The sequence below is a fragment of the Jaculus jaculus genome, chromosome 9 (assembly GCF_020740685.1).
Source record: "Jaculus jaculus isolate mJacJac1 chromosome 9, mJacJac1.mat.Y.cur, whole genome shotgun sequence".
Taxonomy (NCBI): domain Eukaryota; kingdom Metazoa; phylum Chordata; class Mammalia; order Rodentia; family Dipodidae; genus Jaculus; species Jaculus jaculus.
The window spans coordinates 138,060,660-138,084,840 of NC_059110.1; the positions used below are offsets into that span (position 1 = coordinate 138,060,660).

General features: G+C 41.5%; 1 protein-coding gene across 3 annotated transcripts in view; it reads right to left on the bottom strand.

The window, feature by feature from the left end:
- The window catches only part of Ccdc57 (coiled-coil domain containing 57), a 192,680-nt gene that overhangs the window by 123,845 nt on the left and 44,654 nt on the right, over positions 1–24,181 (bottom strand). For all 3 annotated transcript variants that reach the window (XM_045158322.1, XM_045158321.1, XM_045158323.1), the window contains 4 exons: positions 22,764–22,921; positions 22,556–22,630; positions 19,708–19,908; positions 15,054–15,212 (listed from right to left, as the gene is read on the bottom strand). In XM_045158322.1, coding sequence (XP_045014257.1) covers positions 15,054–15,212; positions 19,708–19,908; positions 22,556–22,630; positions 22,764–22,921 — 593 coding nt within the window. The remainder of the gene's footprint in view (positions 1–15,053; positions 15,213–19,707; positions 19,909–22,555; positions 22,631–22,763; positions 22,922–24,181) is intronic.

A 24,181-nucleotide genomic window follows, 5' to 3' on the forward strand; every position in this document is an offset into this window, starting at 1 on the left:
GAAATGTCCTCCAGTGAGAAAGAGTTAGAGGAAATGCCTGAGAAAGAGTTCAAAAGAATAATTATAAATATGTTCAAAGAGGTCAGAGAACACATGAGAACAATCAAAGAAGAAATCAAAGAGGAAATCAAAGAGGAAATCAAAGGAATCAAAGAAGAGGCAGGACACCAATTTAATGAAATAAAGTAGGCAATACAAGACATAAATAGGGAAATAGAAATAATAAAGAAAAACCAGTCAGAATTACTAGCAATGAAGAACACAGTTAATGAAATAAAAAACTCTGTAGAAAATCTCACCAGTAGGATGGATGAGGGAGAGGACAGAATATCTAAGCTAGAAGACCAGGTGGCAGACCTAATGCAGTCCAACAAAGAGAAAGACAAACTTATAGAAAAGTATGAGTGGGAATTTCAAGATATTCGGGACACTATGAAAAGATCCAATATAAGAATTCAGGGCATAGTAGAAGGAGAAGAACTCCACTCCAGAGGCATAGTAGGCATCTTCAACAAAATCATAGAGGAAAATTTCCCCCAAATTGGGAAAGAGGTGCCAATACAGATACAGGAAGCCTTTAGAATCCCAGCCAGACAAAACCCAGAAAGAACCTCTCCTCGCCATATTATAATCAAACTTCCAAACACACACACCAAAGAAAAAATATTGAAAGCAGTTAGAGAGAAAAATCAAATTACCTACAAAAGCAAACCCATCAGGATTACAGCAGATTATTCAACACAAACTTTTAAAGCCAGAAGGGCTTGGAGTGATATATTCCAAGTTCTGAAAAATAACAACTGTCAACCAAGGTTACTTTATCCTGCAAAGTTATCCATTCAAATAGATGGAGAAATAAAGACATTCCATGACAAAAGCAGGTTAAAGGAGTATTTGAAGACAAAACCAGCTCTACAGAAAATACTTGATAGAATCTTCCATGCTGAACAAAAGGAAAAGCACACATATAAGGAATCTAAAAAAAACAAGCTATACTCAAATACCAGTTAACAGAAGAGAGCACAGGTAGAACCAGAAACACACACACACACAAAAATGGCAAACATAAATACACACCTTTCAATAATATCTCTTAATATCAACGGTCTCAATGCCCCAACGAAAAGACATAGATTTGCAGACTGGGTTAAAAAGCAGGATCCTACAATTTGTTGTCTCCAAGAAACTCATCTTTCTACAAAGGATAGACATTATCTTAGGGTGAAAGGTTGGAAGACGGTGTTTCAAGCAAATGGGCCTAGAAAACAAGCAGGGGTTGCTATCCTAATATCAGACAGGGTAGACTTTAGTCCGACGTTAGTCAAGAAAGACAAGGAAGGTCACTTTATATTGATTAAGGGCACACTCTAACAGGAGGACATTACAATCCTAAACATATATGCACCTAACATGGGGGCTCCCAAATTCGTCAAACAAACACTATTAGAACTAAGGTCACAGATAACACCAAACACAGTGGTGGTGGGTGACTTTAACACCACACTTTCATCAATTGACAGGTCATCCAGGGAAAAAATAAACAGAGAGGCATCTGGACTAAATGAGGTCATAGAAGGAATGGACCTAACAGATATATACAGAACATTTCATCCAAAGGCTACAGAATATACATTCTTTTCAGCAGCACATGGAACATTCTCTAAAATAGACCATATATTAGGACACAAAGCAAATCTTAACAAATTCAGGAAAATTGAAATAACTCCTTGCATTCTATCTGACCACAATGGAATCAAACTACAAATCAATAGCAAGAAATGCTTATAGAACATACACAAAATCATGGAAACTAAACAATACACTACTAAATGATGAGTGGGTCAATGAAGAAATCAAAAAGGAAATCAAAAAATTTATAGAGTCAAATGATAATGAGAACACAACATACCAAAATCTCTGGGACACAATGAAGGCAGTTCTAACAGGTAAATTTATAGCCTTAAGTGCCTATATTAAGAAATTAGAAAGGTCGCAAGTAAACGACCTAATGCTTCGCCTTAAAGCCTTGGAAAAAGAAGAACAAGGCAAACCAAAAATCAGTAGACGGGAAGAAATATTAAAGATTAGGGCAGAAATTAATGAAATAGAAACAAAAAAAAAATCCAAAGAATTAATGAAACAAGGAGTTGGTTCTATGAAAGGATAAACAAGATTGATAAACCCTTAGCAAATCTGACCAAAAGAAAGAGAGAAGAGACACAAATTAATAAAATCAGAGATGAACAAGGTAACATCACAACAGATTCCAGAGAAATTCAAAAAATCATAGGGACATACTATAAAAGCATACATTCCACAAAGTATGAAAATCTGAAAGAAATGGATGATTTCCTTGATCTATATGACCTACCTAAATTAAATCAAAATGAGATTAATCACTTAAATAGACCTATAACAAACATGGAGATCCAAACAGTTATCAATAATCTCCCAACTAAAAAAAGCCCAGGCCCGGATGGATTCACTGCTGAATTTTACCAGACTTTTAAGGAAGAGCTAACACCATTGCTTCTTAAGCTTTTCCAGGAAATAGAAAAAGAAGGAATTCTACCAAACTCCTTCTATGAGGCCAGCATCACCCTGATACCAAAACCAGGCAAAGATAGAACAAAAAAAGAAAATTACAGACCAATCTCCCTCATGAACATAGATGCAAAAATTCTCAACAAAGTATTGGCAAACAGAATACAAGAGTATATCAAAAAGATCATTCACCCTGACCAAGTAGGCTTTATACCAGAGATGCAGGGATGGTTCAACATACGTAAATCTATAAATGTAATACATTACATAAACGGGTTAAAGGACAAAAATCACATGATCATCTCATTAGATGCAGAGAAAGCATTTGACAAAATCCAACATCCCTTCATGATAAAAGTCCTACAGAGACTGGGAATAGAAGGAACATATCTCAATATAATAAAGGCTATTTATGACAAGCCTACAGCCAACATATTACTAAATGGGGAAAAACTGGAAGCTTTTCCACTAAAATCAGGAACAAGACAAGGGTGTCCACTGTCCCCACTTTTATTTAATATAGTTTTGGAAGTCTTAGCCATAGCAATAAGGCAAGAGACACACATAAAAGGGATACAATTTGGAAAGGAAGAGATCAAGTTATCATTATTTGCAGATGACATGATTCTATACATAAAGGACCCTAAAGACTCTACTAGCAAGCTGTTAAAGCTGATCAAAACCTACAGCAATGTAGCAGGATACAAAATAAATACACAGAAATCAGTAGCCTTCATATATGCTAACAACAAACACACAGAGGATGAAATCAGAGAATCACTCCCATTCACAATTGCATCAAAAAAAATAAAATACCTTGGAATAAACCTAACCAAGGAAGTAAAGAATCTCTACAATGAGAACTTTAAACACTCAAGCGAGAAATTGCATAAGACACTAGAAAGTGGAGAAACATCCCTTGTTCCTGGATTGGAAGAATCAATATTGTGAAAATGGCAATCTTACCTAAAGCAATCTACACATTTAATGCAATCCCTATCAAAATTCCATAGGCTTTCTTCATGGAAATAGAAAAAACAATCCAAAAATTCATCTGGAATCACAAAAAACCTCGAATATCTAAAATAATACTGAGCAACAAAAAAGAGGCTGGTGGTATCACCATACCTGATTTTAACCTATACTACAGAGCCATAGTAACAAAAACAGCATGGTACTGGCACAAAAACAGACATGTAGATCAGTGGAACAGAATAGAGGACCCAGATGTAAGCCCAAGTAGCTACACCCACCTGATATTCGATAAAAATGCCAAAAATACTCATTGGAGAAGAGACAGCCTCTTCAGCAAATGGTGTTTTGAAAACTGGATAAATATCTGCAGAAGGATGAAAATAGATTCTTCTTTCTCGCCATGCACAAGAATTAAGTCCAAATGGATTAAAGACCTTAACATTAGACCGGAAACTTTGAAACTGCTAGAGGAAAAAGCAGGGGAAACCCTTCAACATATTGGTCTTGGCAAAGACTTTCTAATGAAATTACAAAGATTTTGCACCGCAAAGGACACAGTGAAAAAAGCAAAGAGGCAACCTACAGAATGGGAAAAAATCTTTGCCAGCTATATATCTGATAGAGGATTAATATCTAGGATATACAAAGAACTCAAAAAGTTAAATAATAAGGAATCAAACAAGCCAATCAAAAAATGGGCTGTGGAGCTAAATAGAGAGTTCTCAAAGGAAGAAATACGAATGGCATATAAGCATCTAAAAAAATGTTCTACGTCACTAGTCATCAGGGAAATGCAGATTAAAACTACATTGAGATTCCATCTCACTCCTGTCAGATTGGCCACCATCATGAAAACAAATGATCATAAATGTTGGCGGGGATGTGGAAAAAAAGGAACCCTTCTGCACTGCTGGTGGGAATGTAATCTGGTCCAGCCATTGTGGAAAACAGCGTGGAGGTTCCTAAAACAGCTAGAGATTGATCTACCATATGACCCAGCTATAGCGCTCCTAGGCATATATCCAAAGGACTCATCTCATTTCCTTAGAAGTACATGCTCAACCATGTTTATTGCTGCTCAATTTATAATAGCTGGGAAATGGAACCAGCCTAGATGTCCCTCAACAGATGAGTGGATAATGAAGATGTGGTACATTTATATAATGGAGTTCTGCTCAGCGGTAAAGAAAAATGAAGTTATGAAATTTGCAGAAAAATGGATGGACCTGGAAAGTATTATACTAAGTCAGGTAACCCAGGCCCAGAAAGCCAAGCGCCACATGTTCTCTCTCATATGTGGATCCTAGCTACAGATGACTGGGCTTCTGTGTGAGAATGAAAATACTTAGTAGCAGAGGCCAGTAAGTTGAAAAGGAGACATAAAGGGTGGAGAAAGGAAGGGAGGAGGATACTTAATAGGTTGATATTGTATATATGTAATTACAATGATTGTAATGGGGAGGTAATATGATGGAGAATGGAATTTCAAATCGGAAAGTGTGGGGGTAGGGAGGGAGGGAATTACCATGGGATATATTTTATAATCATGGAAAATGTTAATAAAAATTAAAAAAAAAAAAAAAAAAGAACTCAGGGCATAGTAGAAGGAGAAGAATATCACTCCAAAGGCATAGCACGTGTTTTCAACAAAATTATAGAAGAAAATTTCCCCCAAATAGGGAAAGTGATGCCAATGCGGATACAGGAAGCCTTTAAAATGCCAAGCAGACAAAATCAGGAAGAACCTCTCACAGTCATATTATTAAACTACCAAACACACACACCAAAGAAAATATATTAAGCAGTTGCTGAGAAAAAGCAAGTCACATAACAATGGGAAGCCCATCAGGATAACGGCAAATTACCCAACAAAAATTTTAAAAGCCAGAAGGGTTTAGAATGATGTAATCCAAGACCTGAAAGATAACAACTGTCATCGAAGATTACTGTAGCAGACAGCTTCAAGTTCGCTGAGATGAACTTCCAGATCAGGCACAGTTATAGAGGAAGGGGTATTTATTGAAGCTTATAGATCCAGGGGAAGGTCTATAATGGTAGAAGAAGTTGGCCCTCTTTAAAATGACCAGGCAGAGAGAGAGAAAGAGAGCATGAGCGAGCACCATAAGCCCAAAACCCACACCACACAGCACACTTCTCAGGAACTCCAGGCAAAACTAGGCACTTTGCATATCTTTAGATTGGAATTTCAAATCCACCATCACACCTTAGGGCTGGACCCTAAAATCCATCCAGTGGCTCTGTTGCAGTCAGGTTGGAATTACTGGCAGAAATCACCCAACCAAGAGCAACTTGTGGGAAAAAAAAAAATGTTTATTTTGGCTTACAGGCTCAAGGGGGAAGCTCCATGATGGCACCACCTGGCCAACATCAGGTGGACAATAGGAAGAGGAGAGTGTGCCCAACACTGGCAAAAAGACACTGGCTATAATAACCATCAGCCCACCCCCAACAATGCACTGCCTCCAGCAGGCACTAATCCCCAAATTTCCATCAGCTGGGAAGCTAGCATTCAGAACCCTTAGTTTATGGAAGACATACGAATCAAACCACAACATTCCACCCACTGCCCCCATAAACTGATAACCATGCATGATAGAAAACACAATGTAATCAGTCTAACATTCAAAGTACCCACATTTTTTATACTAATGTGTTTAAACATCCCCATAAACCATAGTCTTTTAACTGAGCCATAACCAACACACCAAAAAAAAAAAAAAAAAAAAAAAATCCTCCCAAAACCCATACTGACACAGAATAAACATTTATACTGCAAAAGATGGCATTGGGCATAGCAAAGAAATATTCAACCAATACAAGATTTTTTCTTTTTTTTAAAAAAAATTTGTTATTGTTTATTCTTATTTATTTGAGTACAACAGAGAGAGAAAGAGGGAGAGAGAGAGAGAGAGAGAGAGAGAGAATGGACACACCAGGGTCTCCAGCCACTGCAAACGAACTCCAGACATGTGCGCCCCCTTGTGCATCTGGCTACGTGGGTCCTGGGGAATCGAGCCTCGAACCAGGGTCCTTAGGCTTCACAGGCAAGCGCTTAACCACTAAGCCATCTCTCCAGCCCTCTTTCTTTTTTAGATGCTTATACACCATCTGTATTTCTTCTTTTGAGAACTCTCTATTTAGCTCCATAGCCCATTTTTTGATTGGTTTGTTTGACTTCTTATTACTTAACTTTTTGAGTTCTTTGTATATCTTAGATATTAATCCTCTATCAGATATATAGCTGGCAAAGATTTTTTCCCATTCTGTAGGTTGCCTCTTTGCTTTATTCACAGTGTCCTTTGCAGTGCAAAATCTTTGTAATTTCATGAGGTCCCAGTGATTAATCTGTGGTTTTATTACCTGAGCAATTGGGGCTGTATTCAGAAAGTCTTTGCCAAGACCAGTATGTTAAAGGGTTTCCCCTACTTTTTCCTCTAGTAATTTCAGAGTTTCAGGTCTAATGTTAAGGTCTTTAGTCTATTTGGATTTAATTCTTGTGCATGGAAAGAGAGAAGAATCTATTTTCATCCTTCTACAGATACATATCCAGTTTTCCCAACACCATTTGCTGAAGAGGCTGTCTTTTCTCCAATGAGCATTTTTGGGATTTTTATCGAATAATAGATGGCTATACCTACCTGGACTTACATCTGGGTCCTCTATTCTGTTCCATTGTTCTACATACCTGCTTCTGTGCCAATACCATGCTGTTTTTGCTACTATGGCTCTGTAGTATAGGTTAAAATCAGGTATGGTGATACCTCCAGACTTACTTTTGTTGCTCAGTATTATTTTTCATATTCGAGGTTTTTTGTGATTCCAAATAAATTTTTGGATTTTTTTTTTTATTTCCGTGAAGAACATCTTTGGAATTTTGATGGGGATTGCATTAAATATGTATTTGCTTTTGGTAAGATTGCCATGTTCACAATATTGATTCTTCCAATTCAGGAACAAGGGATAATTTTCCATTTCCTACTGTCCTCTGCAATTTCTCGTTTGAGTGTCTTAAAGTTCTCATTGTAGAGATCCTTTATTTTCTTGGTTAGGTTTATTCCAAGGTACTTTATTTTTTTTTATGCAATTGTGAATGGGAGTGATTCTCTGATTTCATCCTCTGTGTGTCTGTTGTTAGCATATATGAAGGCTACTGATTTCTGTGTGTTTATTTTGTATCCTGCTACGTGGCTGTAGGTTTTGATCAGCTCTAACAGTTTGCTAGTAGAGTCTTTAGGGTCCTTTATGTATAAAATCATGTCATCTGCAAATAATGATAACTTGATCTCTTCCTTTCCAAATTGTATACCTTTTATGTGTGTTTCTTGCCTTATTGCTATGGCTAAAACTTCCAGAACTATATTAAATAAAAGTGGGGACAGTGGACACCCTTGTCTTGTTCCTGATTTTAGTGGAAAAGCTTCCAGTTTTTCCCCATTTAGTAATATGTTGGCTGTAGGCTTGTCATAAATAGCCTTTATTATATTGAGATATGTTCCTTCTATTCCCAGTCTCTGTAGGACTTTTATCATGAAGGGATGTTGGATTTTGTCAAATGGTTTCTCTGTGTCTAATGAGATGATCATGTGATATTTGTCCTTCAATCCATTTATATGATGTATCACATTTATAGATTTGCGTATATTGAACTACCCCTGCATCTCTGGGATAAAGCCTACTTGGTAAGGGTGAATGATCTTTCTGATATCTTCGTGTATTCTGTTTGCCAATAATTTGTTGAGAATTTTTGCATCTATGTTCATGAGGGAGATTGGTCTGTAATTTTCTTTTTTTGTTCTATCTTTTTCAGGTTTTGCTATCAGGGTGATGCTGACTTCATAGAAGGAGTTTGGTAGAATTCCTTTGTTTTCTATTTCCTGGAAAAGCTTAAGAAGCAATGGTGTTAGCTTTTCCTTGAAGGTCTGGTAAAATTCAGCAGTGAATCCATCTGGGCCTGGGCTTTTTTTAGTTGGGAGATTTTTGATAACTGTTCGGATCTCCATGCTTGTTATAGATCTATTTAAATGATTAATCTCATTTTGATTTAATTTAGGTAGGCCATACAAATCAAGGAAATCATCCATTTCTTTCAGATTTTCATACTTTGTGGAGTATATGTTTTTTATACTATGTCCCTATGATTTTTTGAATTTCTCTGGCATCTGTTGTGATGTTACCCTTTTCATCTCTGATTTTATTAATTTGTGTCTCTTCTCTCTTTCTTTTGGTCAGATTTGCTAAGGGTTTATCAATCTTGTTTATCCTTTCAAAGAACCAACTCTGTGTTTCATTGATTCTTTGGATGATTCTTTTTCGTTTCTATTTCATTAATTTCTGCCCTAATCTTTTTTTTTTTTGGAATTTTTTTTAAATTTTTTTTTGTTCATTTTTATTTATTTATTTGAGAGTGACAGAGAGAGAAAGAGGCAGAGAGAAAGAGAGAGAGAGTGAGTGAGAATAGGCGCGCCAGGGCTTCCAGCCATTGCAGACAAATTCCAGATGCGTGCGACCCCTTGTGCATCTGTCTGCCCTAATCTTTATTATTTCTTCCCGTCTACTGATTTTTGGTTTGCCTTGTTCTTCTTTTTCCAAGGCTTTAAGGTGAAGCATTAGGAAATCAAAAAATTTATAGAGTCAAACGATAATGAGAACAGAACATACCAAAATCTCTGGGACACAATGAAGGTAGTCCTAAAAGGTAAATTTATTTTTATTTATTTTTTATTTTTTTAGTTTTTCGAGGTAGGGTCTCACTCTAGCCCAGGCTGACCTGGAATTCACTATAGAGTCTCAGGGTGGCCTTGAACTCACGGCGATCCTCCTACCTCTGCTTCCCAAGTGCTGGGATTAAAGGTGTGTGCCACCACGCCAGGCACTAAAAGGTAAATTTATAGCTTTAAGTGCCTATATTAAGAAATTAGAAAGGTCGCAAGTAAACAACCTAATGCTTCACCTTCTTTTTTTAAAATTTCATTTATTTATTTTTTTAATTTTATTTTTTTATGTTAAATATGTTAATTTTCCAAGATCATTTTGAAATTAAGTCTGTTTAACCTAAGTATTTCAATTACATCATATGGCACTTGAGAAAAAAGTCACATACATATGCTTTTTTAAGGAGAATGTTACAAAAATTATCATGATTAATTAACATCTAACATTGCCTAATTGCCTCTAAAAATTACATTAAATGATCATCTTTGATTGCCATTACAACAAATTGTGATTCAGGGCATGTTACTTTCTGCTCACTAGTGACCAAACACATACAAAACAGACACATAGCAAGTATCCAGAATCAATGATTTTCATAAGCAAAACTTTTCTGAGACCTTAAGTTAATTTTATTTTTTATTTGTAAGCAGAGAGAGATAGAGAGAAGAGAGACAGACAGAATGGGCACGCCAGGGCCTCTAGCCACTGCAGACGAACTCCAGATGCATGTGCCCCTTGTGCATCTGGCTGACATGGGTCCTGGGGAGTTGAACCTATGTCTTTTGGCTTCGCAAGCAAATGCCTTAACCACTAAGCCATCTTTCCACTCCCCTGGCAAACATCAAACTCTATAGCTCCAAGTTCAACAACTCTAGTCAGTAACAAATCTCCAAGTCTGATAAATCTAACCAGCAATAATTCTCTAAAGTTCCAATTCCACCCCTCCAGCTAGGCTATTCACAATTCTGGAAAACTTCATCAGGGGCCGGGAGTGGTGGCACACGCCTTTAATCACAGCACAAGGGAGGCAGAGGTAGGTGGATTGCCATGAGTTCAAGGCTACCCTGAAACTCCATAATAAATTCCAGGTCAGCCTGGGCTAGAGTGAGACCCTACCTTGAAAAACCAAAAAAAGAAAAGAAAACTTCATCAGGGTGGATAGCTCTCCTTAGCAGCCATCTCATTGTCCCAGCATCTCTACTGAGTCTCCACTGCAGTCCGTGGTCCATCCTCAGAGCTTCATCAGGTCTCCATACAGGCAACCAGCAAACCTGCTTCACACTGCCCATGGTCATTTCCAAAACACAAGACCACATGGTAAACTCAATGACCCTTTTTTTCCTTTATTTCTTATACACCACAATACCGGGTAGGGTGCCAACTTGTTAATGGGGGGGGGGGGTAGAATAAAGCAGACTTTGAAAAACAGGATACTCCTTGAACACTCAGGCCCCTTCAAAAGAGCCAACATTCTTCCTGTTGCCCCAGTGCAGGTCAGCTGGCCAAATCTCAATGGCTGTAGTCACTCAAACAATTGCAGGTGAACAGGCAGCAGTTTAGGCCCAAAGATTTCATTTTTTCTGTGCCATATCCCTCTGTTCACACCAGTCCATTTCTATGTAGTGCAACCCTGCACAACTTGTCAGGACACAGCCATAACAGCAAGCCTCTCACACTGCTTGTAGTCCAGTCCAGGCAAAGCTGCATCTTGCCCTCACAAGCCAAACCTCACAGTCCGTGGTTCTTACTGCATTCAGGTCTTTCAATTCTGACCAGAATAGTCCATTAAGCTGTACTTACAGCACTGCAAGGTGTCTCTTAGGCCAAGGATTCAAATCCTTCCACATTCCTCTTGAAAATCAGCTTCAAAAGGCCAATGCCACACAGTCAGGTGTCTAGAAGCAACGCCACTCAGTACCAACAATATTGTTGCAGTCAGGTTCAAATTGCTGGCAGAAAACACCTGACCAAGAGCAGCTTGTAGGACGAAAGGTTTATTTTGTCCTACAGACTCAAGGGGAAGCTTCATGATGGCAGGGGAAAATGATGGCATGAGCAGAGGGTGGATATCACCTCCTGGACAACAGTAACAGGAGAGTGTGCCAAACACTGGCAAGGGGAAACTGGCTATAATACCCATAAGTCTGCCCCTGACAATACACTGCCTCCAGGTGGTGTTAATTTCCAAATCTCTGTCAGCTATGGACCTAGCATTCAGAACACCTAAGTTTATAGGGGAACACCTGAATCAAACCACCGCAAGAAGCTTTTCTGTTTAGATGGTGGTGACCTCTAGGATGTCTCAGAAGGTACCATAGTGCTCAGAAGAAATGACAGAGGAGTGGTTGGCACTAAAACATATTTATCACACCTTCCAAGACTCAGGGTCCACTGTGAAGAGGTGGTGGGAAGAATGTAAGAGTCAAAGGAAGTGTAGGACTCCTTACAATGCATTCTTCCAGACACAAAATGGCCTGGATATACATGACCTTGCAGTGCCTGGCACTACCTAAACAAGACCCTCAAAATAGGAGGAAAAGTTGATATCAAAAAAAAAGAGAGACTGATTGGAGAAGGGAAAATTATTGAGAGTGGAGTTGCAAAGGGGGAAAGTGAGGAGGGGGAATGAATTATCATGGTTGATTGCCTATAATTATAGAAGTTGTCAATAATTAAAAAAAAAATTTTTTTGAGGTAGTGTCTCTCTCTAGTTCAGGCTGACCTGGAATTCACTATGGAGTCTCAGGGTGGCCCTGAACTCATGGCGATTCTCCTACCTCTGCCTTCCATGTGCTGGGATTAAAGGCATGTGCAACCATGCCCGGACAAAAAAAAAATTTTTTTTAAAGGCTAGTAGTAGCTCTGCATCTTTCCCTAATTGGCTGTGTGAACCTATAACCTTTCCAAGTTTCAGGATTCTCATCTACAAAATGTGGATTATAGCAATACTTATTTCACACGCCTGCCTAGGAGATTAAGAGTTAATGGATGGAAAAAAAAGAAAAAGAAAACCTATAAGCACAAAACTTGATGAAATCAATAAAGTTCTAATTAGGATGGAGACAGGGAAAAAGGTAAGACCATGGGCGTCACTAAAGAGAGGGCCCTTGCTCCCCCTCACATACAGTAAGAAGATGGTATAGTGGTTAAAGCACTTGCCTGCAAAGCCAAAGGATATAGGTTTGATTCCCCAGTACCTATGTAAAGTCAGATGCACAAGGTAGTGCATATGTCTGGCATTCATTTGCAGTAGGTAGAGGCCCTGGTGCATTTCTCTTTCTCTCTATATATATCTGCCTCTCTCTTTCAAATAAATAAATAAATAAAGTATGTTTTTTTTTTTTTTAAAAAAGAGATGGTAGAGCTAGGAATGGTGGTTTTATGCCTTTAATACCAGCATTTAGGAGGCTGAGGTAGGAGGATCACCATGAGTTTGAGGCCAACCTGAGACTACATAGTGAATTGCAGGTCAGCCTGGACTAGGGTGAAACACTACCTCAAAAAACAAAACAACTAAACAAAACAAACAAACAAACAAAGAGATGGTAGAGGAACCAGAAACAAATCCAACAGTTACATGAAGTGGATGGAAATACACAAATTATCAAAACAGACAGAAAATAGTAAAAGGGAGGACTTGAAGATGGCTCAGCAGCTAAAGGTACTTGCTTGCAAAGCCTGCTGGCTGCGGTTCAATTCCCAAGCTACTCACATAAGTCAGACACAAAAGGTGGTACAAGCCTCTGGTATTCATTTACAGAGTCAAGAGGCCTGACACACATATACACGTACAATTTTTTTTGTTTGTTTGTTTTTGGTTTTCAAGGTAGGATCTCACTTTGGCCCAGGCTGACCTGGAATTAACTATGTAGTCTCAGGGTGGCCTCGAGCTCAGCGATCCTCTTATATCTATCTGCCTCCTGAGTGCTGGAGTAAAGGCATGTGCCACCATGCCCAGCCAAATAAAATTTCAAAAGAAATTTATTTTATTTATTTGAGAAAGAGGAAGATAGATAGATAGATAGAGAGAGAGAGAGAGAGAAAATGGACATGCCATTCTCTGTTGCTGCAAATATGTAACTCCTTGTGCAACTGGCTTACATGGGTCCTCAGGAATCAAACCTTGATACTTTGGCTTTGCAGACAAGTGCCTTAACTGCTAAGCCATCTCTCCAGCCAAATAAATATTGTTTTAAGGCAGGGTCTCACTCTAGTACAGCTGACCTGGAACTTACTTTGCAGCTGGCCTTGAGCTAATAGCAATCCTCTTACATCAGCCTCCTGAGTGCTGAGATTACAGTCATATGCCACCACAGCTGGCTAATAAATATTATTGGGCTTTTGTTGTTGTTGTTATTGATGTTTGTTTTTTCAAGGTAAGGTCTCACTGTAGTCTAGGATGAACTGGAAATCATTCTGTAGTTTCAGGCTGGCCTCAAACTCATGATCCTCTTACCTCTGCCTCCCATGTACTAGGATTAAAGGTATGTGTCACCACAGCCAGCTAATAAGTACTTTAAAAATATTTTATTGAAATCTGGGCATGGTGGCACACGTCTTTAATCCCAGCAGTTGGGAGGTAGAGGTAGGAGGATTTCCATGAGTTCAAGGCCTCCTTGAGACTACATGGTGAATTCCAGGTTAGCCTGGGCTAGAGTGAGACCCTACCTCAAAAATAAATTTAAAAAAATTTCACTTATTTATTTTGCAAGCAGAGAGAGAGAGAGAGGGAGAGAGGGAGAATGGGTGCACCAGGACCTCTAACTACTGCAAATAAATTCTAGATGCATGCAAAACCTTGTGTATCTAGCTTTATGTGGGGGTTGGGGAACAGAACCCTGGTCCTTAGGCTTCGCAGGCAAATGCCTTAACTGCTGAGCCATCTCTCCAGCCCTAAATTTTTTTTTAACTTTTTTATTTTATTTGTTTGAGAGAGAGAGAGAGAGAGAGAGAAAGGCAAATAGAAAGAGAGAGAGAATGGGCGCAGCCGGGCTTTCTTTCAGCCCCTGCAAATGAACTCCAGACACATGCGCCACCTTGTACATCTGCCTTATGTGGGCCCTGGGGAATCGAACCTGGGTCCTTTGGCTTTACAGACAAGTGCCTTAACTGCTAAGCCAGCTCTCCAGCCCTCCAGCCCTAAGTTTTTAAAGAGTATTAGAAAAGAAAATCTGAAACAAACAGCTGTAGTCTGAAGCACAGCATGGCCACCCAGCACTGAAAAGAATCTACAACATGCCTGAACCTTAAAGTCAACTACAGAAGCCAGCTAGCTGTCAGAGCCACACCTTAGTATTCCATTCAAATGACAGGCCGGTAAGGCCTGCCTGTCTGGGCTAGCAAGTCACGGGGTATAGGTGGTACACATCTGCTAAGATCCATTGGCTGGACAGTTCAAATGGTATATTTTATTATATCTGACTTATTTCTCAATCAACTTGACTTGATTATATTATGGAAAATAGGACTTTATCATCACTCAAGCATGTGTTCACACAATGAACAAGCATGAACAGTTCACAAGCAGATGACAAGCACAGAAGGCCACAGCTCAGCACTGGTCCTGCAGTACCAGCCCTTTTCAGTGCTCATTGCAGACTGAAGATTCCTCATCCCAAAGCCTCTGGATACATCCTCCCGACCAGGTTGCTTGTTTGCATACCACCCTGTCCATGCTTACTGTTTTTCCCAAAAGAATGCAGGGCAGGCCTTGATTTGTTCAATTCCGATCTTTATCACCAAGCAGGGCTCTGGGTTCCTGCCTACAGGAGGTGCTCAGCACCAGCACCAGTGGATAGTACCTGTCTATATCCTGCTGGAACCTTGCCACTTGTGCCTTGAGCTTTGCCTCCTCTTCCTGTAGCATCTGAACCTGAAGGTCTTTGGAGACAGTCTCCTTGGACATCTGAGTGATCTGGGCTTCCCAGCTAGTTTTTAGAGCTGACGCATCTTCACGGAGCCTGCACAGAAGAAACTGTGTCAGTGTGGTGAGGTTCACTCACACTCATACAAAGTGACCCCTGCATAGAAATAGAACCCCCAAGTTGTGAAGAGAGGAGTAGGGGGAGGGAATTATCATGCTTTATTGTCTATAATTATAGAAGTTGGGGCTGGAGGGATGGCTTAGTGGTTAAGGTGTTTGCCTGCAAAGCCAAAGGACACAGGTTTAACTCCCCAGGACCCACGTTAGCCAGATGCACAAGGGGGTGCACACGTCTGGAGTTCGTTTGCAGTGGCTGGAGTCCCTGGCATGCCCATTCTCTCTCTCTTTCTCTGTCAAATAAATTAATAAATATAAATTTATAATTATAGAAGTTGTCAATAAAAAAAAGAAATAGAGGCTGGGCGTGGTGGCACACACCTTTAATCTCAGCACTTGGGAGGCAGACGTAGGAGGATCACCATGAGTTCAAGGCCACCCTGAGACTACAGAGTGAATTCCAGATCAGCCTGAGCTACAGTGAAACCCTACCTCAAAAAACAAAAAAGAAAGAAATAGAACTTCCCAGTAGATGCACGTACATACCCAGCCCTCATAAGGAATGCCACACCAGAACTGAAATGTCCTTGCTTAGGTTAAGGCAAGTTCTACCCAGGAAGAACTATTCAGCCAGCCAGCCATGCAGATATAAACTGAACATAACAGACTAAGGATAGGTGTGCATGGTGGAAAGATGAGCTGTGACCTGTCTCCAGAGTCCATAAGATGAAGGAAGCATTGTTGGGTTCTCATCTTTGTACCCATCACTGTACCCAGCACAACATGTGACACATTCCAATTAAAAGTAACTCTCGCCAGGTGTGCTGGCACATGTCTTTAATCCCAGCACTTGGGAGGCAGAAGTAGGAAGATTGCTGTGAGTTCAAGGCCAGCCTGAGACTACATAATGAATTCCAGGTCAGCCCAGCAATAGTGGCACATCTGTTATGGGGGAAACCAACTGCCCTCTAATTGCACTGGAGGGCCGCTCCATGGGAGGGAATACATCCCTGATACTGAAAACTTAAAACAGGGGTAGTCATGAGCCCTAGGTGTGTAATGTCTGCTGTTGTCTGGCTAAATGTATATACTATGCTTATCAAACTGCCCAGTAAGCACTTCTCTTAATGTTCATACCCTTGTATTAATGCTACTCTCACTTTTGGTAGAGAATCTTCAGATGGCAGTGAGCTTGAGACAACTCAGAAGGTATCATGGTGATGGAAAGCAATGACTGCAGTGCTCAGTACTGCAATATCTCTATCACACCTTCCAAGGCTCAGGCTCTATTGTGGAAGAGGTGGCAGAAAGAACGTAAGAGCCAAAGGAAGGGTAGGACTCCATACAACATGCTCTCTCCAGACACAAACTGGCCTGGATATCCATGGCCTCACAGTGCCTGACACTACCTGCACAAGACCATCATAAGAGAAGGAAAAGATCATGACATCAAAATTAAAAGACAGAATGATTGAGATGGGGAGGGGGTTTGATGGAGAATGGAGTTTCAAAGGGGAAGGTGGGGGGAGGGAGGGTATTGCCATGGGGTATTTTTTAAAATTTTTTTTTTGTTCATTTTCATTTATTTATTTGAAAGTGACAGAGAGCGGGGGAGAGAAAGAGACAGATAGAGAGGAATGGACGCGCCAGGGCTTCCAGCCACTGCAAACAAACTCCAGACACGTGTGCCCCCTTGTGCATCTTGCTAACATGGGTCCTGGGGAAACAAGCCTCAAACTGGGGTCTTTAGGCTTCACAGGCAAGCACTTAACTGCTAAATCTCTCCAGCCCTACATGGGGTATTTTTTATGATCATGGAAATTGTTAATAAAAATTTGGAAGAACAAAAAGAATAGGGGCCACAAAGGTAGAAGGAGGGCTAATAAAAATCTAAGAGGAGGGCTGGAGAGATGGCTTAGTGGTTAAGCGCTTGCCTGTGAAGCCTAAGGGACCCGGTTTGAAGCTCAATTCCCCAGGACCCACGTTAGCCAGATGCAGAAGGGGGCACACACATCTGGAGTTCGTTTGCAGTGGCTGGAGGCCCTGGCATGCCCATTCTCCCTCTCTCTATCTGCCTCTTTCCCTCTGTCTGTTGCTCTCAAATAAATAAAAACAAATTTAAAAAAAAAATCTAAGAGGATATAAATAAGTCATATGGACAATGGAACACTCAGAAGACATAGATTGCTACTAGAATATTTTCAGTGCCAGGGATGGGATACCTTCCAGTGAGTTGTTGGCCAGGGAGGTCCCAGATGCCTCCAAAACATTATAGACCTTTGCTGAAGCCTTGGTTTCCCACCAGGAATAGATGGTAAGTCCCTATTGCTGAAGACACCAGAAAACTGGGATGCAAGGCCACTGAGAAATCCTGCTAGAGCTGAGCTGAAAACCTCTGCATGTAGACCAGCTGACAGGAAGCTGGAAAAAGCTACACTGCATGCAGTTCAATAGGAAAGAGAGAAATCACCAGTGAAGATATTTAACAGTGGACACTTTGCAAGCCTTAAGTTTGGCCAGCCAGGCCAGATGAGCCAATGGGTTCAATAGTGGCATGTCTGTGATGGGGGAAAACAACTGCTCTCTAATTGAACTGGAGGCCCACTCCATGGGTGGGAATACATCCCTAATACTGAAAACCTACAACACTAGTCATGAGCCCTAGGGGTGTAATGTCTGCTGGTATCTGGCCAAATGTATATACTATGCTCACCAAACTGCCCAGTAAGTACTTCTGTTAATTTTTTCATACCCATGTATTAATGCTACTCTCACTTTTGGTTAGAGAACCTTCTCTTTTCAGATGGCAGTGACCTTGGGATGACTCAGAAGGCACCATGGCGCTGAGAAGAAATGACAGAGGAGTGCTCAGCACTGCAATATCTCTATCACACCTTCCAAGGCTCAGGGTCCATTGCGGAAGAGGTGGCAGAAAGAATGTAAGAGCCAAAGGAAGGGTAGGACTCCTTACAATGTGCTCCTTCAGATACAAAATGACCTAGGTATCCATGACCTCACAATGCCTGACACTACCTACACAACACCATCATAATAAGAAGAAGAGATCCTGACATCAAAATAAAAGAGAAACTGATTGAGGAGGGAGGGGATATGATGGAGAGTAGATCTTCAACGGGGAAAGCAGGGGGAGGGAGGGAGTTACCATGAGATAGTGTTTACAATTATGGAAGCTGTCAATAAATAAATTAATTAATTAAAAAATAATGGCTATGGCTGGGTGTGGTGGCACACGCCTTTAATTCCAGCACTCAGGAGGCACAGGTAGGAGGATCGCCGTAAGTTTGAGGCCACCCTGAGACTACAGAGTGAATTCCAGGTCAGGTCAGCCTGGGCTAGAGTGAGACTCTACCTTGAAAAACCAAAAAAAGGCTATGCTTGGTGTAGTGGTGCATGCCTTTAGTCCCAGCACTCCAGAGGCAAAGGCAGGAGGATTGCCATGAGTTCAAGACCACCCTGAGACTAGTCAGCCTGAGCTACAGTAGACCCTAACCTGTAAACCCAAAAATAAAAATAATGGCCAGGGGATAGAGAGATGGCTTGGTAGTTAAAGGCACTTGGGTGTTTGCTTGCTTGCTAAGCCTGATGACCTGGGTTCAATTTCTCAGTACTCACTTAAAGCCATATGCACAAAGTGGCACATGTGTCTGGAATTTGTTTGCACTGGCAGGAGGTCCTGGCACCCCCATACTCATTCTTTTTTTTTTTCTTTTTTTACCATTTTTTAAAGATTTATTTATTTATTTATTAGAGACAGAGAGAGAGAGAGAGAGAATGGGTGCACCAGGGCCTCTATCCAGTGCAAACGAACTCCAGACGCTGCACGACCATGTGCATCTGGCTTATGTGGGACCTGGAAAATTGAACCTGGGTCCTTGGGCTTCACAGGCATGTACTTTAACCACTAAGCCATCTCTCCTTTTGTAAGACAAGCCCAACAGACTGGCCTTTTTTTTTAAATGTGATTTGTGCACATGTGTGACCTTGCACACTTGCATCACTGTGCATCTAGCCTGCATGGGTACTGGAGAGTTGAACATTAGTCCTTAGGCTTTGTAGGCAAGTGCCTTAACCCCTAAGCCATCTCTCCAGCCCCTCATTCTCTTTCTGTTTGCCTTTCTGTCTCTCTCTCTCTCAAATAAATTTAAAAAAATACATATAGCCAGGCGTGATAGCACACGCCTTTAATCCCAGCACTCAGGAGGCAGAGGTAGGAGGATTACTGTGAGTTCGAGGCCACCCTGAGATTATATAGTGAATTCCAGGTCAGCCTGGGCTACAGCAAGACCCTGCCTCAAAAAAAATTTTTGAAAAAATAATAATGGCCCGAAAACTGAAGTCCCTCCAACCCACTACACATACTTTCCCTTGGCCTGAAGTGCTCAAGGGTGCCCAGGGAACTGGCACACAGGCTGCTTCTGTCCTACAGGTGGCATGGGCCAAAGGTAGCCGCTTACTTGTCAATGATGGCATCCTTCTCCTTGATGGCATCGGCTCGTGTCCATTCAGCCCTGCGAAGCTGCCCTTCAAGTGTCTTACAGTGGGTCTGCATCTCCAACACCCTGGCCTCCAGTGCCTGTAGCTGTTCCCTGTGGGTGCTTTTTACTGCTGCCAGAACTGTGTCCCTCTCCCTGGCTAGACGGTCAAGCTCTTCATGCCTGAAACACAGGACAGGTCCTATAGCAGCTCACCCTGCCCCCAGAACCTTGTGAAGTATTTGTCACTCTTTCTCACAATACAGTTGTCCCCAACGAGACTGACTGCAGGCACCATTTGTCTATCTGTGTGGGAACAGTCGGTGTGTCTGGTCATCGCGCCTCCTACAAAAGCAGGACAGGGCCATTCTGAGATGCCAGGCTTCTGAATGTCTTCTTAAGTCATGATCCCATAAGATAAGACACCAAAATTGCAACAAGCAAGAATCTTGACACCACTGGGATTTCTTTTCTTTCTTTAATTTTAAAAATTATTTATTTGAAACAGAAAAGAAGACAGAAAAAGAGTAAGTAAGTATGGGCATGGCAGGGCTTCCAGTCACTGTAAAGTAACTCCAGACACATGTGCCACCTTGTGCATCTGCCTTTACATGGGTTCTGAGGAACCAAACCTGGACCATCAGGCATTGACAGCAAGTACTTTTAACTGTTGAGCCATCACTCCAGCCCTACCCCACTTTTATTTGAGGTAGGGTCTCACTCTAGCCCAAGATGACCTGGAATTTACTCTGCAGTCTCAGGGTGGCCTTGAACTCATGGCAATCCTCCTACCTCTGCCTCCCAAGTGCTGGGATTACATGCCTAGCTTCTTTCAATGAATTCTGTAAAATAGGCGCCCATTCTCTCCCTCCATCATCTCTTTGTCTCCCTCTGCTTGAAAATAGATAAATTTTAAAAAACTTAAACTGAGCAGGGCATAGTGGCGATACCTTTAATCCCAGTACTCAGGAGGCAGAGGTAGGAGGATCACCATGCGTTCAAGGCCACCCTGAGACTACAGAGTAAATTCCAGATCAGCCTGAGCTACAGTGATACCCTATCACAAACCCTCAACCCCCCCCCCCCGTCAAAAAAAGAAAAAAACAACTTAAGCTGGGCATGGTGGTGCATGCTTTTAATCCCAGCACTTGGGAGACAGAGGTAGGAGAATTGCCATGAGGCCACCCTGAGAGTACATAGTGAATTCCAGGTCAGCCTGGGCTAAAGCAAGACCTTACCTCAAAAAAAAAACAAAAAAAAAACAACCTTATTTATTTGCATGTGTGTATGGGCAACACCAGATGCTTGCAGCACTTTTTGCATTCTTCTTATGATGATGGCTTGGGACTTGAACTCAAACTGGCAGGCTTTGCAAGCAAGCACCTTTAACCACTGAGCCATCTTTCCAGCTACCAGATAATTTTTAAAAATATTTTTGGGGCTGAAGAGATGGCTTAGAAGTTAAGGCACTTGCCTATGAAGCCTAAGGACTCATGTTTGACTCTCCAGATCTCATTAAGTCACATGCACAAAGGTGAGGCAAGCGCAAGGTTGTACATTCCCATTAGGTGGTGCAAGCATCTAATTTCAATTTCAGTGGCTGAGGCCCTGGCACACCAATTGACTCTCTCTCTCTCTCTTTCTCTCTATGTGTGTCTACCGCCTGTTCTCCCTAAAAGAAGATGGGGGAGCTGGAAGGATAGCTTAATGGTTAAGGAGCTTGCCTGCAAAGCCAAAGGACCCAGGTTTGATTCCCCAGAACCCATGTAAACCAGATGCACAAGGTAGTGCATGCACCTGGAGTTTATTTGTAGTGGCTGAAGGCCCTGTGCACCCATTCTCTCTCTCTGTCAAATAAATAAATAAAATATTTTTAAATGTATTTTTAGTGGGGTTGGAGAGATGGCTTAGTGGTTAAGGTACTTGCCTGCAAAGCCTAAGGAGCCAATTTCGACTTTCCAGGTCCCACATAAGCTGGGCTCACAAAGGTGAGGCAAGCATCTGGAGTTCAATTTCAGTGGCTGAGGCCCTGTCACGTCAATTCTCTCTCTGTCTCTCAAAACAATGCATTTTTACAAAATTTATTTATAAGCAAAGAAAGAGGTAGAGAGGAGAGGCAGACAGATAAAATGGGGAAATGAGGGCCTCAGCCACGGCAAGTGGATCCAGAGGCACGCGCCACTTTGTGCATATGGTTTTATGTGGGTATGGGGGAATCAAACCCCACTTGTTAGACTTTGCAGACAAGTGCCTTAACCATTGAGACATCTCTCTAGCCCCCTTAAAGTTAATTTTTAACTGAGGTTTTAAATTTTTATATTTTTTGGCATTGGAGACTAAACTGAGAGTTTCAGGCAGCTAAGCATGTATTCTACCACTGAACCATAGTCCCAGCCCTTAAAAAAATTACAAAGTTTTTTAAAATAATTTTTAAACCTTTTTTTATTTGAGAGAGAAAAAGAGCAGAGAGACAGACAGACAGACATAATGGGCACACCAGGGCCTCCAACCACTGCAAACGAACTCCAGAAGCATGCACCACTTTGCGCAACTGGCTTACAAGGGTCCTGGGGAATCGAACCTGGATCCTTAGGTTTCACAGGCATGTGCCTTAACCACTAAGCCATCTCTCCAGCCTAAATTTGAAGTTTTAAGACACGGAAAGTCTAACTCTCTCAGAGAAACTTTAGAGTTGGGCACCAGCACAGAACCAAAGTGTCATCCCAGGCCACGCCACCTGTCATGGGCTGGCTCCAGGGATGGTAAGCCAGACTCTGCAGCTCTATCCCTATTCTGGGGGCATCAATCAAAACAGGCAAACAATACTCACTTCCTCTGAAAAGTCTCCTCATCTCTTTTCCTGGTCAGCTGCATGGAGTGGAGCTTATCCTCTAAGTCCTTTATCCTGAACAGAAATAGTACCAGCAAAAGCAGTTACATAAGGAGTTAACTAAACAGCACAGCCTGGAGTAAGCTAGAAAGGCAGAGTCGACCAGAGTCCAGTTCATGTGGCCAGCAGCCATGAGAGAAGGACTTACCGGGCATCCTTCACAGCTTCCAGGTCCCGGAGTTCCCAGGCGCTGCCCTGTAGCTTCCTCTCTAACTCTGCGTTCTCTGTCTCCGCCCTCTGCAGACTCTCTGCTGCCTGGGCTCCAGCTTCTTTCAGAGCTGCCAGCTCCTTGTTCAGAAGCTTAACCTGAGGACAATTTCAAAGCTCCAGATAGTAGCTGATGGGAGCTCACAAGAACAGTTGTTCTTCAGTGCAGGGGTAACCAGCTGCCACAGTTATAATATAGGGTATTTCAGATCAGCTGGTACAGAGGAATCTGAATGTGCTGAACTCCAAGCAATGACAAATGTCTGGGATGATACATGGTGCCATTCTGACCTGAGCACATTGTGTCACATATTGAAATGTACTCTGAGTCCCATAAATATGCACAACTAGTGTGTACCACTTAAAATTTACAAAGCTCGCAGTGAAAAGTGAACCAGAGTGTTGGAGGTAAGCCCTGTTACTTCATCAGGATCAGGAGTGAAGAAAAATTAACCTCTGGGAAGGAGAAACCTTGCACCCTACCATAAAACTACTCAAATCATGCCCAAGACCCATAAAGATGCCCATATATCTCCATACTTGTATCCATCAAAAAACCAAGCTAGCTGGGCATGGTGGCACACGTCTTTAATCCCAGCACTTGGGAGGCAGAGGTAGGATGATCACTGTGAGTTCAAGGCCACACTGAGACTACATACTGAGTTCCAGGTCAGCCTGGGCTACAGTGAGACCATACTTCAAAAAAAAAAACAAAAAACCAAAAGAAAGAAAGAAAGAAACCAAGCTAATGCAACATATTTCTTAGCATAAAGCCTAAATATTAAAGTCAAACATGTAGAGTTGTGGTAGGTTGGTATCAGAGTAAGGATCAGGGGCTGGAGAAATTGCTCAGTGGATAAGGCACTTGCCTACAAAGCCTAACAATCCAGGTTCAATTCCCCAGTACTCATGTAAATCCAGATGCACAGTGGCACATGCATCTGGAATTCATTTGCAGCAAGTGGAGACCCTGCCCATTCTCTCTGTGTCTTTTTTCTCTCCCTCCCTCCTTCTCTGCCTGTCTATCTTCTATCTCTCTCTGCAAATAAATAAATAAAATAAATAATGAGGATTGGGCCAGGGAGATGACTCTACAGTTAAAAGTGACTGCCTGAGCTGCAGAGATGGCTTGGTGGTTAAGCACTTGCCTGCGAAGCCTAAGGACCCCGGTTTGAGGCTCAATTCCCCAGGATCCACATAAGCCAGATGCACAAGGGGGTGCACGTGTCTGGAGTTTGTTTGCAGTGGTTGGAAGCCCTGGCATACCCATTCTCTCTATCTGCCTTTTTCTCTCTCTCTCTGTCGCTCTCAGATAAATAAAATAAACAACAACAAAAAAAGTGACTGCCACTCAGATTA